At 38.8% G+C, this 17983-nt stretch overlaps 1 protein-coding gene across 3 annotated transcripts in view; it reads left to right on the top strand.

Annotated features, from left to right (window-relative positions):
• LOC106078405 (thrombospondin type-1 domain-containing protein 4-like) overlaps positions 1 to 17983 on the top strand; it is a 42678-nt gene that overhangs the window by 7539 nt on the left and 17156 nt on the right. For 2 of the 3 annotated variants that reach the window (XM_056029730.1, XM_056029719.1), the window contains exon 2: positions 17562 to 17757. In XM_056029730.1, the coding sequence (XP_055885705.1) occupies positions 17562 to 17757 (196 nt within the window). Of the gene's footprint in view, positions 1 to 2764; positions 2827 to 17561; positions 17758 to 17983 lie in introns of those variants that run through there. The other variant, XM_056029724.1, reaches the window with a different exon arrangement.

Below are 17983 nucleotides of genomic sequence, written 5' to 3'. Positions count from 1 at the left end.
AGGAAGTATTGACATAAAAAAGCCGTATAAGTTCATGACTTGTTCCTGCCTAATTACTCAATAATAAGTTATTAGTATGTATTAGAAGTTGTCGACCATCATCTATTGCCCTTGGGGCACTATGACCTAACATCCACCAAACAATGACATTGATGTTAACGCATGAATAATGCATTGTACGATTGAACCATTGCCTCTAATAGAACACGATTGCCTCATGCAGCATGATAAGCATCACATAAATTGATTGCATACGACAGCACGACTGCTGCATCAAAATACAGGCGAGTCATACAGTCTGGTGTGTGACTGGTGTAAAACAGTGTTTCTCAAAATGTGTTCCGTGGGACCCTAATGTTACAAGAGACCTCACAAACTAATGACATAATTAACTACTAGTTGTCCACCAGGGTGAATTAATCTCTCTAAAAAAAAAATAAACAAAGTGTTCCGCTAGATACTCCGAATGTGCGAAGTATTCCGTTAAAGAAAACGTTTGGGAGACACTGGTGTAAGAAGACATCATACAACTAGACTTTATTACAAGACTTTATTACAATGAAATGATAGTATCATAATTACAATTGCGTCATAAAACGAGATGGCATCATAAATATGATCCTTACATCATTCCATTTTTTTTAAATTAATGCAACATTTGTGCGCTATGTGTGTATTTAATTGTGTTTCTAATTAAAAAGGTAAAAACTTTTCAAATCCCCCCCCCCTTTTTTTTTCATTAATTATCAGTGTAGAAAGGGACGTAAATCTTCAAAACAATTCCACTATTAATTATAACGTTTGATCACTGAACATAAAACACTGAACCATATAATCTTCAAATACAAAAACAAAACCTAATAGAAGACACAAAGATAAAGACACATTCCTCATTCCATATGCTAGGATAAATGTATACAAAGGCTCCTTCTTCCCTAGTGCTATTAGAGCATGGAATGGGTTGCCTGAGCTTGCCAGGAAAACCAATGACTTAGCAGAATTTAAGTCATTGGTTAACATGCATGACTAGATGCATGACGTGTAGGACGCAATCATCTTCTTTTAAGTAACGTCTGTATTTTATAAGATAAGATAAGATCGTTTTCGAGAAAGTTTTCGGGGACCCTTTTATAAAGAGCGAAGCTGTTAAAGATCCATATTTAGTCTGGTACAATGAGTCCACTGTAAAGTCAGTCTGGTACAATGAGTCCACTGTAAAGTCAGTCTGGTACAATGAGTCCACTGTAAAGTCAGTCTGGTACAATGAGTCCACTGTAAAGTCAGTCTGGTACAATGAGTCCACTGTAAAGTCAGTCTGGTACAATGAGTCCACTGTAAAGTCAGTCTGGTACAATGAGTCCACTGTAAAGTCAGTCTGGTACAATGAGTCCACTGTAAAGTCAGTCTGGTACAATGAGTCCACTGTAAAGTCAGTCTGGTACAATGAGTCCACTGTAAAGTCAGACTGGTACAATGAGTCCACTGTAAAGTCAGTCTGGTACAATGAGTCCACTGTAAAGTCAGTCTGGCATTGTAGGATCCAGTTCGAGTCCAGGACGAGACGGAGAGTTTAGTAAAGTTTGGTACGGTAGTACAGAGTTGATACGGCAGTACAAAGTTGATACGGCAGTACAAAGTTGATACGGCAGTACAAAGTTGATACGACATTACGGTTATTCGTGGTGAAGTATTTGTCCATTCCGTTTATCGTATTGCCTAGTGTACACTATTGGCTGTGAATGTATTGGACATTATAGAAGTACATTATTTGGAGACAGAATTGTCAAGTTCTTGAGTTGGTTTGTGTTGTCAAGTGTTTGCAGAGAGACTGGATAGAGAGAGTCGCAGCAAAAATAGTTAGATTTTTTAAATTATTTTACACTTAATACACCAACGAAAAAATATGTATAATGTAAGCTTTTCAGAAACCAATACTATTCCATTTCTGGAATAAAAGACTTTCTTTATCTTATAAGATGTTTTTTTTTACTTTACAGTTATTCTCTATATTGATAAAGGACATGCTATACAAAATAATAATGAAAATAATAATATATCTTTTTTCCTTTAGGAAATTAGCCTTACAAATTTACATTACATAAAAGAAAACATTACAATGATTACAGTAGAAATAGGCGTGTATTCCAAAGTTACACTCCAACAGGTGCAGGCTACATCAGAAAGTTGGTCTTTATCTCCTTTGACAGTAGATATTTTAGGGTCTCTGTTTCACAAGAACACTGATCACTGTTCATACCTAAATCCCCAGCAGTAACTCCTTTCAAGTATGCTTTACATAAACAGAGTAAATTTATTACAATGTGTTTTTTATTTCCTCAAGCTCATTTCCTGTAACAACTGTAACTGTATTTACACGCTGCCCACTTCTCTTTCCCACAACGCCTGAATATTGTAAATTTACAATTGAGTGGTCTCATTTTACCAATGAGTTATAGAGTCGAGACAAACTTAAGTTATTAGCTCGTAGAGCGGCATGAACATGTCAAGACATGGAGACTCCCTTTTTTGTTCACTTATTTATTCTTGATCTAAAAAAAGTTCCAAGACGGAGTTAATCAAATGTTGTTACCTTAGTCTGGTACTTTATAGAACTCAATGACCGATCATTGTGATCACCCCTCCTATTGCAGACTATACTAACCCCAACCCATTTCCAAGATTATAGTGCTGTGCAGTCATAGAATTTCCTCTAATTTATTATATAAGAGGCATGTTGTCTGTATCTCATCAGACAGTGTAGAAATTTGAGGATATTCAGCTTTGTAGTTTATGTTCGAGGTGTCGCTGCGCACTTTGATTCTCACGGTGAAAGAATAGACCTAGTTCTAATTTTTTCTGCACTTAAAGTGTTTTCATAGTTCATGTTAATTGTATTCTTCTCACTGATTTAATGTGTGTCTTCCGTGTAAACAGTATAATTAGCGACTGTAACAAGAAACTGCAAGTTGTCGGTGGGAGTGAATCCAGCATTTTTTTTTTCAAAACAAAACAAATGGATTTGTTTTTAACGTGCTTTTAGACTAGAGGCTCCATCGACTAAATTGTGTACTCATCAGTACGCTTTTAAACTAAACTTTGCTTTTTTAAACATAAATTAAACTCATTAAGAAAACGAGTAATTTGTATTGCTAATTATGATTAATGCCCCATTGTAGATCTAAACATTTGACTCATTAGTCTTTTACTGTGTAGTATCTCTAGTTGTACACCCAGGTCAGAGTATAAAGAGAGAGTACAATAACAACGTTAAATCTGGACTATTGTTAAACATTCCAATGCGTTTGACCTTGCGATCAAGGCCACTCGTTCGCGCTGGTGGAAATCATGAATAGATCTATGAAATAGTTTGTGGTGAGTGAGTAGACAATAAAACTGGGTGTAAGTGTAAGCCATTATATTGTCTACAAGTGGTATTTATATACATTACAAGTAACTATTGTCATATATATATTACTGCTGTTAGTGTATGACTGATAGACGGAGGTGCCTGGCTGTTCACTTCCATAACGTCTTGCACTACGTTAATTGAAGCCAACTGTCAATAAATACTGAAAAGTAATTTTGTCTTTCGTTCAGGTTGTGTCTGTGTTGAACTGAATTTACCTGAACCTTACCTCCGGTGCCAGTCTTTCGTCACTACCAGAGAAAACAGTCATAAAAAATGCACCATCTTGCCGTACTCCGAACTAAATAGTACATAGCAAGTGTGCGCTACTGTGTCGGGAGGTGTGTGTGGTAATGTGACGAGAACTATCTGGTACTTAGTTGGGACTTGAGTCTGGTACTGTGTCGAGACCTGTGACTGGTACTGAGTCTGGTACTGTGTCGAGATTTGTGGCTGGTACTGAGTCTGGTACTGTGTCGAGACCTGTGGCTGGTACTGAGTCTGGTACTGTGTCGAGACCTGTGACTGGTACTGAGTCTGGTACTGTGTCGAGACCTGTGGCTGGTACTGAGTCTGGTACTGTGTCGAGACCTGTGACTGGTACTGAGTCTGGTACTGTGTCGAGATTTGTGGCTGGTACTGAGTCTGGTACTGTGTCGAGACCTTTGGCTGGTACTGAGTCTGGTACTGTGTCGAGACCTGTGACTGGTACTGAGTCTGGTACTGTGTCGAGACCTGTGGCTGGTACTGAGTCTGGTACTGTGTCGAGACCTTTGGCTGGTACTGAGTCTGGTACTGTGTCGAGACCTGTGGCTGGTACTGAGTCTGGTACTATGTTGGGATTAGTCGGGAACTTCGTGACTATGTATGGTGAAATTGTGTTGATCAGACGATGCATTACTGATGTTATATTTTTTTTATGAATTCTTCTTTTAAACCGTTACTGAACACTGAAACACTCTCCTGATGCCGGAGATACAAATGTAAACTATACATTCAAAACTGAGATCCTTGAACTATAAATACAAAGCTTTAATTCTGGAACTAGAAATCACTTTCCTAATATTCACACTGTATAAATGTGCAACACAATTTCATTCAACACATTTACTATCGTCGTTCAAGCGCTCAAACTGCTGCCCTTGAAATACTTTTTACCATCTTCGTCCTCTTGCCTTTTTTTTTGGAACCAACCAATCCTTTTTCGCGCGCGTGGAATTTCTCAACAAATTCTTTTTGGCATAGAATGTAAGTCATGAACATGCCGCCATGACCTTGTGATGTAAACATTCAACCAATGGAGGAATAATACTTTGTCTTTCGAAATGGCCTTGCCGGCTTCCGTTCCGTGACATAATTAAATGTTTTACTATTACACACCAAGTTTCGGAATTTAGAAAAACCATGTTTCTAGTCTGCCAAGTCACTGGTTTTCCTGGCTGGCTCAAGCAACCCATTCCATGCTCTAATAGCAAATTTGTCCTAGCGTATGGAACGAGGAGTGTGCCTTTATCTTTGTGTCTTTCTGAGTATTTTATTAGATTTTGTATTTGAAGATTATGGTTCAGTGTTTTATGTATAATTGCTACTTTACTTTTGAGTCTTCTCTCCTGAAGGCTTTGTAAATTTAGTGATTTTACTAAGGTGTTACTCTAGTTAAATAATTTTTTTCTTTATGTTTTCTTGAGTTGAGGGGTCCCAAACAGAGGATGCATATTCTATTATTGGCCTAACCAAGGTTAAATAACATTTTAGTTTTATGTTATTTTTTATTTATAGAAATTTCTTTTAATAAACTTACATGCTTTGTTGGATTTGTATATAGATTTACTCTTGCGTTACGCTTGCAACCTGTATAAATTAGATCTATATCTACATACAATAGATTTAGATCTACCCTTTGTGGAATGTGGTTCCGTGGGGTTGTTATTGTTGGAAATGGTAATGAATATAAGCAACCAATGAAATGCGTCTCAAATAGGGCCCAGTCCAACCCCTGGCCTTCGTGCTTGCTCAGATATTGGGCCCAGTCCAACCCCTGGCCTTCGTGCTTGCTCAGATATAGGGCCCAGTGCAACCCCTGGCCTTCGTGCTTGCTCAGATATATGGCCCAGTCCACCCCCTGGCCTTCGTGCTTGCTCAGATATTCGGCTCAGTCCAACCCCTGGTCTTCGTGCTCAAATATTGGGCCCAGTCCAACCCCTGGCCTTCATGCTCAGATATTGGGCCCAGTCCAACCCCTGGCCTTCGTGCTCAGATATAGGGCCCAGTCCAACCCCTGGCCTTCGTGCTCAGATATTGGGCCCAGTCCAACCCCTGGCCTTCGTGCTCAGATATTGGGCCCAGTCCAACCCCTGGCCTTCGTGCTTGCTCAGATATAGGGCCCAGTCCAACCCCTGGCCTTCGTGCTCAGACGTTGGGCCCAGTCCAACCCCTGGCCTTCGTACTCAGGTATAGGGCCCAGTCCAACCCCTGGCCTTCATGCTCAGACGTTGGGCCCAGTCCAACCCCTGGCCTTCGTACTCAGGTATAGGGCCCAGTCCAACCCCTGGCCTTCGTACTCAGATATTGGGCCCAGTCCAACCCCTGGCCTTCGTGCTTGCTCAGATATTGGGCCCAGTCCAACCCCTGGCCTTCGTGCTTGCTCAGATATTGGGCCCAGTCCAACCCCTGGCCTTCGTGGTTGCTCAGATATTGGGCCAGGCAGAACTGTTTACAGTTACACTAACAAGAGAAGTGGCAAGGGCGAGTAACTTGGCGCCTAAACCAGTAAGCTTCGGGCAGGATGGGCTAGTTAGCCTTGGCTAGCTACCAACATAGAAGAAACTCTGAATTCAAACATCTGCTGCCTTGCAGGTATTCCTAAACATAGAAAAGACTTCGGGAGTCGACCCTGATGAAAAATCAGGAGCTATCGTCCCTTTGGCTGCTTGCATCAAGCAGTGCTCCACCCTGGCAGAGCCTGCGACGCCGCTGAACCCAAACTGTATCTGCGCTTGTCGTTCCATTGGATACATCAGCCCAGAGCTTTTTTTTGTAAAAAAAAAAAAAAAATAGGTGCCGGTACTCAGTGATGGCTTGCCTAACTTTTAACTACTAATAAATTAATAATAAAGGTAATCATTTTTCCCACACTGAAAAAGGTGCCGGTACGCCGTACCGGTGCATACCGTCACAAAAAAGCACTGCATCAGCCGCGTGAGAGGGGGGAACTGTTGTGAGGGCGACATCGTTCCGACCATAACTAATGCCTAGGCATTCATCTCAATTGATCAGATGATCCACAGTCGCTTGGCGAACGAAGGAGGCCCAAGGTTTGTAACGAGACTAAAGACATTGGTGTTGTTGTTGTTGTTTTTGTGTGTGTTTGTTGTTATTGTTGTTGTTTTTGTAGGTATGAAAGAGTTATGTCCCCTTGTTTATATATTTCCACGGTATAAATTTGATCAATATGCACGTGATGTAGACTGAACGTATGCTATAAAACAGCGGGGTATTATCGACTGGTTGGAGTCAGTTGTTCTCTGAGAGTGGACATGTGTGTTTCATTATTTCATTTATTAGCTGGAGTTCTTGTGGAATTTATTTAGTTGTAACGTTTGTATATTATCGATCTGCAGAGGTCGAAGTCATTGTAGTTTAAAGTATCCCTTTGAGACCAGTCATCGTCATCAAGCTCTATTTGAGTGAGTGATTGAGAGGTTCAAATCCTCTATGGCAAAAACCCTGTCCAGAAACCCTGCTGTTTAGCCTAGTGCATGTATGTCACATACAGGTCGAGATTTGTGGTTAACCCAGACCTGTCAAGACGGAGATCAGCAAGTCTGGGGCAGTCATAAAGAATATGAGACACGGTTTCCAACTCTTCCACGAAGCAGGGGCACCGTTTGGCCATAGCCGCGCGAAATATGAGCCAACAGGATAGTGGCCTGTCCTACAGTGTGCTAGAATAGCTTGCTCAGGCCTGGGCAACCACCACAGGGGAAGTAAGCGCGTCTAACATGCTTGTTGATGTCGTCCCAGCTCTCAAAACACTTTTCCATTTTTTTTTTTGGATTGTTACCAGAGCATGGTGTAAACAGCCGGGCTCTCGTGGCTATAAAAACGTCTCCTGTCTCACTCCATTTTCGTGTATTAACCCTTTGAGCTCAGTAAACAATCTGACAAAAGTGTAAAAAAAAACAAAAACATAAAAAGGAGTATTTGTACTTAAAATTAAATTACTTTGTAAAGGATTGTGCATACAACCTCCTCTCATATTTATACCTATAGAGCTCGACATATGCAGTCTACTTGGACTAATATTTCGAAATAAGTTTATGACTTTAGTCTCCCTTATTGGATTGAAGTCAATATAGGACAGACCGTTACGGTCAATGGTCTCTAGTTCCCCGTCCCTCCTGTCGGTCTAACACCAAGTCAGAGTGTCAGTGCCAGTTATTAGGTGACAAAACCATTACGTCTGCGTGTCAGCTGGATATTATTTCATAGCATCTTCCCTTCCCCTCAGTCTCGGCTTTAGAAAGCAAAGACTTGAAGTCTGGCGTGTCAGACACTGGAAACTTTTCACATACATAAGCAATAGACTTATAGATCTCATGGAACAGACTCGGGTATTAATTAGACATAAGCAATAGACTTATAGATCTCATGGAACAGACTTGGGTATTAAATATTAATTAGACATGGTGCCCCAATTCTTTTATAGGCGTACGCAATATCTACAAATAACAAAATTTCTTATTCTTAAATCAATTATTTTATTTGTATATAGTTTGAGAGTTAAAAAAAAAGTAGTGAGGATTTAAGAACAATTATATTTTTTTTAAATTGTTTACAAATAATACAACAAAAAGCTTGAGTACATTTGCTATTGAATTCATCTCATTTATTCTTATTGCTTTCCTTAAATACAAAAAAAGTTTCTAAAATGTTACTCTGTCAAGCGACACAATTGTTCCTAACAATTTGATCTGACATGAAATATTTAGTATCAAACATGTAGTCCTTCTAATTTGTATATAAAAATATATAACTTCATAGTTTATTTCATTTTTTTCTACCCCGTATCCCACGTCGTTGCGTAGGTCGATGAGGCGCTTCTACTGATTATTTCACATCTTCATGCCATTCGTCTCAGTACATTGTTGCTCGCAGCGAGTCTTCTAAGGAGTAAAGATAGGTCTGGGTGTCCTCCATTCTGGAGCTCTGCAAACGTTTAAAATTGGTTTTAACTATTGATTAACTCGCTTGACTAAACCACTTAATAAAATTTCGGCAGCCACCAAGAGGCGGCGCTCCCCACTCGAAGCGCCACTGATCTAAAGTGTAATTTGTTCAATGATAATGAACAAATATTTTAATTCAGATTTTAGTACAAAGTGACCTATATACAAAAGCCACGCCCAATGACCTTCTCGAAAAGACTTTTTAAGATATAAAGGAAAGGGGGCGGGGCTCCATCTTACGGTATTATCTTACCTCGTCGTCGCCACTTTAGAAGTGTGGCGGGAAAAGCGGGGGAGAGGAAACACTGAGGCTACTTGGCCGCCCCTGGTTAATGTTCACCTGTCCGAAAATGGCACGTGGTCTTTTTGGTGTCCCCTATACATCAGCCTGGCAAATACATTTATTTTCCCTGGTATCAGAACGTTACTTCTTTCTGTTGTTGTTTTTTTCCGTGTCTTGTGACAGAGTTAATATTTTTCAGACTCCCACACGCACCCCCGCTCTCTTCCAGTTTGAACACACTTCTTCCAACAGGTGACATTGAAAGAAGTGCTACTAATAGAAGTGATGACAGTGTTTTTGATGGCATCAGGTCGAGACAAATGACAAGTGCTCTAAATATTATGTCCCTGGGATACTTAGTACAGTTTTATTTATTGTTATTTTTTCGAGTTGGAGGCAATTTGTACAAAACTTCTATCAACTCACTCCGTCTGACTGGCCACAATTTGTACAAAGCTTCTATCAACTCACTCCGTCTGACTGGCCACAATTTGTACAAAGCTTCTATCAACTCACTCCGTCTGACTGGCCACAATTTGTACAAAGCTTCTATCAACTCACTCCGTCTGACTGGCCACAATTTGTACAAAGCTTCTATCAACTCACTCCGTCTGACTGGCCACAATTTGTACAAAGCTTCTATCAACTCACTCCGTCTGACTGGCCACAATTTGTACAAAGCTTCTATCAACTCACTCCGTCTGACTGGCCACAATTTGTACAAAGCTTCTATCAACTCACTCCGTCTGACTGGCCACAATTTGTACAAAGCTTCTATCAACTCACTCCGTCTGACTGGCCACAATTTGTACAAAGCTTCTATCAACTCACTCCGTCTGACTGGCCACAATTTGTACAAAGCTTCTATCAACTCACTCCGTCTGACTGGCCATAATTTGTACAAAGCTTCTATCAACTCACTCCGTCTGACTGGCCACAAATTGTACACGTTTTTTCTCCGACACTCAACCTCAGATCAATCTGAAATTTTGCACAATAATTTCTTTTACCTGACAACACAATAAAAAAAAATTAATCATTTAGTTAATTCACTATTGGTAATTAATTATTTAGTTTGGTATCTCAAACAAGGGAAAGAAATTGTACTTGACTGAAGTGTTAGTATAAACTGAATTAGTCCCCTTTATATGTTGTAGTCTGTGTCTTAGTGAACACAATATGAAAAATAGGACGAGACTATAGAAACAATAGATAATTATACAATCTTCCATGCTTCTAGGCTCTCCACTAGCAGAGTGGTTACCGTGTTGGCCTGAGAAGGCTTTAGCTATGAGTTCGAGTTCAGGTCATTCCACCATTTTTTTTAATTTCTATAAATGCCTTTTTATTGTTAGTCTAGATCTGTTACAAATTTTATTACATGACTGATCCAAACTAATCGATATATGTTTAATATAAACTTTATTGTTTGTTTTGTTTTTTTAAGTATTTTACTTTTATTTTCTTGTGTTTTTTTTTTCATGTATTGTCATAGACTATAAATAATTATTCAGAATTTTAACTTTTTACTTAATACTACATTATAATCTAACCGTTATATTTAGACTACACTTCCCTAACGACGAAGAGCAATTAATATGTGTGTATGTGTGAGTCAATGTAGTTTTGTAGAAAGGAAATCATTTGTACAACGGGAGATTTTAAGAGAATGTTTTCTTTGTAGTTGACTAGTATACATACAGGGGGGGGGGGGGGGGGGTTATCTTTACATCGACATTTAATTATTATTTTGTACTCATGCAATTCTTATCACCTATGTATCTACACAAAGTCTATCTCCCATTAACTTAGCGCATTTTATATAGATTCCGTATAATTAGCCAATTAATTAGATTTTAACTAATTAATTAAATGATTAGTCACTGATTCGAATGAGGAGTGGGTGGCAGAGTGGGGCTACATGACATATTACTTCGCTAATGAGTGTCACCAGATCAAGAGTGCCCTGGAAACAAAAACACACAACAATAAAACGAAATCCAGTGACAAACAAAAACTGTTCTTTAAAGATAATCCATACGGCCCTTGCAATTAGCAGGCTTTACAGAAGTAAGAAAAAAGGTCAAGACGAAGTGAGAAGGGGGCTGTAGAGAGAGAAAGAGAGAAGGGGGCGGTAGAGAGAGAAAGAGAGAAATGGTTAGACATAAATATAAATTCCATTCAGAAGCATTTAGATAAATGAAATTAAAAACAGACTAACAGACACGTAGACAGCAAGAGACTAAGACAATACGGAAGACAGAGAGACATTTAAAGGGACTTAGGTCTTGGGAGACGTATAGAGATAAATAAAAATATAGATAAAGAAAAACTCATATAGACCTAGATGTACAGTGCTTTTTTTGTAAAAAAAAAAAAAGAAAGAAAAAAAAATAGATGCCGGCTCTCAGTGATGGATCGCATAACTTTTAACTACTAATAAATTAATAATAAACTTTAAAGTACAAGAAAATTAATATTTTTCCCCACATTGAAAAAGGTGCTGGTACGCCGTACGGTGCTTTTTCCTGTAAAATATTATATATACTTGCTTATTTGTTTATAAAATTCGAGACCTGGGTGCCCATGGAGAAGTTAATCATTGATGTCTCAAGTTTACAGGAATATTATGTGACAAACACAAAGACAGATAAACTTTAATTTTATATGATTGAATACCGTTGGCCCGCAATTTCCGTGATTAAATGTGTAATGTAGTGTGAAGCGTGGTCGAGAGGTTAAGTACGCTTGAACTTGGCTTGGCTACCTATGAAGGGGGCTCGAGGTTGGACACCAGACTCGAGCAGAGTTGTGTTTACTGAGAGCCTAAAGGCAGCACGGAAAGCCTACTCCTAGATACCCCTTCCCCCCCCCCCCCCCAACTGGTCCACAAGTGAGATTGGACCAAAGCGCTCTGAGCTTGCTATAAGCATGAAAGTAGTGCTATATAAAAGCTATAATTTATGTTAGCACATTGTCTCATCTCAATACGAAGTTGACCAATCACTTCTTAGGAAATACCCCACCCCCCTCGCTTTTCTTCTTTCTTCTTGATGTATTCAGGTCCCACTGAGCCATGACAGCTGTCTGACTGTAATCCAGTTGTGTCTAAAATTGCAGACTCTCTTTTCCTTTCTATTTTCATCATTTCTTTTCCTTCTTTTTATTTTGTTCTCTCCAATTATTTCTAGAAAGGATATTTTGTTTCGGCACAATGACGTCAATCTTGAAACAAAAAAAAACACCTCTGGCAGCAGCTGTTACATGACATCTCCCTCGTAATTTAAATTTATCTTCCTCATTTGACTAATGATCATTTCAGTTGCATCCATTAACGTTTCAAGGTCCGCGAGCATTCCAGAAACACAAACAACTTTTTAAAAGATAAATTATGTTTGTCTTGTCTTGGTTACAGATATCTATCTATCTATCTATCTATCTATCTATCTATCTATCTATCTATCTATCTATCTATCTATCTATCGCTATCTATCTATCTATCTATCTATCTATCTATCTATCTATCTATCTATCTATCTATCTATCTATCTATCTATCTATCGCTATCTATCTATCTATCTATCGCTATCTATCTATCTATCTATCTATCTATCTATCTATCTATCTATCTATCTATCTATCTATCTATTCCTCTTCAAAACCTAATGTTTCCTAGTAGGTATATTGGGTGCATATATTTAATTTTTCAACACCAGGAAGGGCATGTTTAGGTAATGCTCAGAATCAAGACTAATAAAGCAGGAGGCGAGTTGGGCGAGACTACAACTGCCCTAATTCAAGAACTATTCACTTTCACCTTGTGCCAGCGACCTAGCGGTGCATGTATCTTATCAACTGGTGTCATTCATTCTCCAAGTAAAATATCTTAACAATAATCAGACGCTAATACTAATTGAAAAACAAAATTGTATTTGTGAGAGACAAGTACAGTGGCGTAGCTAGAGTATATGATGCCTGGTGCGGTACCTCATCTTGATGCCCCCCCCCCCAAAAAAAAAAGATAACTAAATAATAACATTGCAAAACCTTACTTTTTTGTTCAAAATAATATGTATTCATTAATCAAATATTGTTAATTCAAAACATCACTTTTTACTTAAACATACTACAAGTGAGTTTTACGCGCTTTCTTGCTGGCAAAAGTAACAATAATTTTATCGAAATCAATTTTTTCCACCAGCTCTTGTTCAATGGACAAAATGGCCAAATTATTGAGTCGTAAATTTGTCATCGTTGATCGCAAGTAATTCTTGATCAGTTTAAGTTTGAAAAAACTTCTCTCGCATGTAGCGACGCTTACCGCAATAGTAAAAAATATGCGAATCATGATGACGATATTCGGGACTGAATCATCTAGCTGATTTTTTTTTTAATTCAAAAGCTCAACAGGTCCTTGTTTTGGAAGTGCGGAGGCTTCTGATGAAACTCTGACAAACCGTTGAAGCCTCTTTCGCTCCAGCAGAAATTCGTTTTTATCAATGTCGCTAGGAGTACTATCGAGATTGATTTCGACCTGAGGATTTAATTGCTGGGAAGGCGACAAAAATTCATATCTATCTGCTTCATTATGAAGTTGCTCGAATCGGGTGATTATTTCTTGAACAATCCTGTCCAAGGTAGAATAAATTTCCCTTCGTAACTCTTCTTTGTGTGTAAGTACAGAGTAGTCACTTTTCTCACCAGGCATCTTTTCCTTATGGCCCATACGTTTTTGAGGTTCTGTACTGATTCTCAGTTCTGAGCACACGCTTTCGGCAAAGGTAATGCTGGCTTCAGCGATGGACACTCGATTACTACTTAAAAATGTCTCTAATTTTTTTTAGTTTGAGTGAGAAGTCTCGAATAGACAATCCTTGTTTTTGAAGGTAGACTTGCGTATCATTAATTTCAGTTAATACAAGAGCCCAAAATTCAAGATAGGTGAAAAAATTAAAAGACTGAATAGCAACTAATAATCTCCCTGCTTCAGATCTAGCCGATGAATTTTCATCTCTGCTAGTTAATGTCTCCAGAGTTTCTATAATTTTAGAAAATTTATCCCTAACAATCTTGACGGCTTCTCCTCTGGCGCTCCAACTAAACGTTTAAGGCTAGTTCCGGTTATTTTGATGAGGATATCCCAGCTGTGTGTTGAAGTTGAGAAAAAGGCGTGTAAACGGTCCAGTGTACCAAAAAATGTTACCGAATTGACTTCAGCTTCAGCAGCTCGAATTCCTGCTAAATTAAGAGAATGGTTTGAGCAGGCAATGAATAGTGCTTTGGGATTGACTTCTAGAATACGTTTTTGGACACCGTAGTTTTGACCTTTCATGACCGCAGCATTATCATAGCCTTGACCCCTGCAGTCCATTATGTCTATGCCATCCGAACGCAGTTTCTCTAGAATCATCTCAGCGATTTCAGCAGCATGCTTGTCCTTTGTGTCGATGAAGTCAATAAAAGACTCACGAACCTGCACCTCGTCATTATCCATGACAACGTACCGTAAAATAATTCGGAAGTTTGATCCAGCTTTAAGATGTCAGGTGAACTGTCAAAAATAATAGAGAAATATTTGGCTTGTTTTACTTCCTGTATGATTTGTTTTTAACGTGATTCTCCAATATTGTAATACATTCATTTTGTATTTGTGGAGACATGTATGTATTCGGTCTGGAACAAAGCTTAGTTCGAAGCACATGCTCCCTCAAGAGTGGATCGGACTTTGATAGTTATTTTACTAACTCCAAGAAATTGCCTTGATTTTGTCCTTCCAACACTTCTTCTGCTCGCTCGCCATGCCCACGAAGTTCCAGATTTTGCTTTGAGAGAAAACGAATGATGTCCAAGATTCTCTTCAGGTAGTCTCTCCAGGTTTTCGTCTCTTGTATAATCAAATCTTGGGCCTTGTTGTGAATACTGTTCCCTACTCTCAGGTGAACTTCAAGCTCCCCCCATGCAAGCGATGACTGAATGTGAGCTCTGCTGGTCTGATGTTTTTCTATTTTCGGGGATAACCTCCACCAATCATTGAATCCATCTTTGGATTTAAATGAAGATTTGGTACTTGATCTTGTTGAGAAGAGTATGCAGGGTAAGCAAAATAAGGATTCTTTTTTTGGCGAATAACACATCCACTTTCTAAGAACTTTCTCGCCGTTTGACATTTGCGGAAAAACCAAGCCTTTGAAAGCTTTCTAGCCTTTCGTTTTGTTTTGCTGATTCTTGATGTCTATACACCTCTCTGAATTGACTGTCCATACGCTGAACTGTTTCAGATCCTTGAGTGACAAGGTGTATGCGAATATTATCTTTGATGACATCAGGCCAATCTCCAATGTCGTTCAGTCTAGAGTTTATTATCCTGCTTTCTTTATTGTTTACACTGTCTGATGGTTCAGCTTCTTCAGTATGAATTTTTGAGGAGTTTACTAAAGACATGCTTGTGTGCTGTCCTTTAGTCTCTAGAACCTGCGGTATTCTTTTTCATCATTCAGGATGTCGGTCTCATCATTTTTTTCTGGATTCAATGATAACCGTCTCATCTTTCTTTGTTGATTTTAATTGTTCACTTATTTCATACACAATAACAGCATGCGCAATATGTAACAGATTTTCACCCTCTAGACTCTATATCTAGATTAAACTAATGGACTAAACAATAAAGTAAAAAAAAAATGGCCTATCTTATTCTTCTTTTTTGTATTACAGAGCATTGATCAGTGTAGTAACAACATGTACCGTGTGTCCGAAATAAATCTAGTAAATTAGATTTAAACTGTTCTGTAGCTTACATTGTATTGAAGAAATAATCAAGGAGATGAAACAAAATAGCGACATGACTAGTTTATAAATCGTTATATTTAAAATACAGTAGTTTATGTTTGTTCGTGTCCATACAATTAGTCGTTTTTACTGAAACGCTCAGGGAAATAGGAAATTAATACACACTGGGGGAATTTTGGTGCCCCTCTCCACTTGGTGCCCTGTGCGGCCCGCACCACCCGCACATTGGTAACTACGCCACTGGACAAGTATAAATATATATATATAAATTTCTGTGGGGTGAACTTATATACAAGTGACAAATGAATATGTTTATTTAATTGTCGTGTTCTTCAACTGTCAGACACTTTAAGGCAATGGACACACCCACACATATGGCGGATAGGATGTGAAACATGGCAACTAAGGTTTGTTGTCCACGGATACATTGACCTAATTGTCTTACTGGCAGCATCAATGTCAATAACTTTGTCAGATGTATATAAAACAAAACAAAAATAATTATAGTGCACAGTGTTTATCAAAGCTCACTCTGTCTGTCTGTTTGTCTGCTAAAAAGTTGTTCTCCCACACCCTATCTCGGATCAAGCTAAAATTTCTTTTATCTGACAAAACAAAATCATTTTTAAAGATTAACCAATTAGTTAACTAACTATTGGTAATTAATTATTTTGTTTGGTATATCGGACAAGGGAAAGAAATTGCACTTGACTGATGTGGTGGTATTAGTTGAATTAGCTCCCTTTATATTTTGTAGGTCACCGCTTTAAAGTTTGAAGCTAACAATAGATAATTATAAAACCTTCTACTTTCAAAAGCGATTAGCTGGCATAGTGGTTATTGTATTGGCCTGAGGAGGATTTAGCCCTAGAGTTATAATTCAGGTCATATAGGGCCTCGATACGACTTTCTTTCTCCCTCCTTCCCCCTTTCCAACTGGTGCAGACAAATGATAGGATCATTACGTTTTTTTTTTTTTTTGTAAAGACAATGATTCCTGAATGAAGCTGATGACTTTTGTAAAAGCAATTGCTTCGCTCTAATAACTTAGAAATGACACACGAAAAAGGATTTTTTTTACCCCGCCCAATTCCCCCACCCCAATCCTGGTTATGCCAATGCATAAATCTGTTAAGAGTTTCGAAAATTCTAGTTTTGGTATATAGATCCAGACTTGGAAACATTATAAGACAGTAATCTAGACTAGAATACGGGAGAAATAGTATTGATATTGTTTATTAATAAATTGTATGTGTACATTTAAGTCTTTACACCATTAATACGGGAATTTCCACTGATCTGTGACTTAGTAACGAGATATTGGACTTAACTTCCCCACAGGTTGCGACTTCGCAAGTTAGCACACATACCTTCTTGACGATTGGTCTCGGGCTGTCACTCCTGTCTGACGTAAAAAAAAAATCTGCATAGGGCAGACGGACAACCCCAACAAAAAACTTGCATTCCTGGTTTCCGGTGATATCTTTCTCTTAGACTACCAGGATGTGCTGGAAATGTTTTACTTCATTTAGGATCGGAGGCAAATTTTGAGAAGAGTGTGGCGTCTAATGGTGTGTGTGTGTGAGAGAGAGAGAGGGGGGGAAGGATTTACGTCTCATCATGTCTTGACAGAAGATGGGCTTAACTATATGTTGACATATGCTTGGCAGGAGATAGGCTACGCTTGATATTACACATGCTTGACAAAAGATGGACTAAGCTTGGAGTTTACACATGCTTGACAACGATGGGCTAAGCTTGATGCTTACACAAGCCAGACAGAATGTGGGCTTAGCTTGATATTACGCATGTCTTGATGGGCTTGATGTTTACAGTCGTGTTTTCTTGTATCCCACAGGTGCAGGCTGGAAGCTCACGTGCCGAAGTCAACTCGTGTCACCAGTGCTCGCGTCACCCAGACACCTGCCGTCGGATTTCGGGCCTTTTCACGGTGACTGTGCTAAGCGAGGGCACCTACAACCCTGTGGTCGAGATCCCAGCACCCGCCTGCAGTGTTAACATCTCAGAGTTTAAGGAGAGCAGCAATTATATAGGTTGGTGATTTGATTGTTCAATTCATCGTATATAAGTAGAGCAGCAGTTATATAGGTTTGTGATTTGATTGTTCAAGTCATCGTATATAAGTAGAGCAGCAGTTATATAGGTTGGTGATTTGATTGTTCAAGTCATTGTATATAAGGAGAGCAACAATAATATAGGTTGGTGATTTGATTGTTCAAGTCATCGTATATAAGTAGAGCAGCAGTTATATAGGTTTGT

The sequence above is a fragment of the Biomphalaria glabrata genome, chromosome 1 (genome assembly GCF_947242115.1).
Source record: "Biomphalaria glabrata chromosome 1, xgBioGlab47.1, whole genome shotgun sequence".
Classification (NCBI taxonomy): Eukaryota; Metazoa; Mollusca; class Gastropoda; family Planorbidae; genus Biomphalaria; species Biomphalaria glabrata.
The sequence above is the reverse complement of the archived record's forward strand: the minus strand, read 5'-3'. Positions and strand labels throughout refer to the sequence as shown.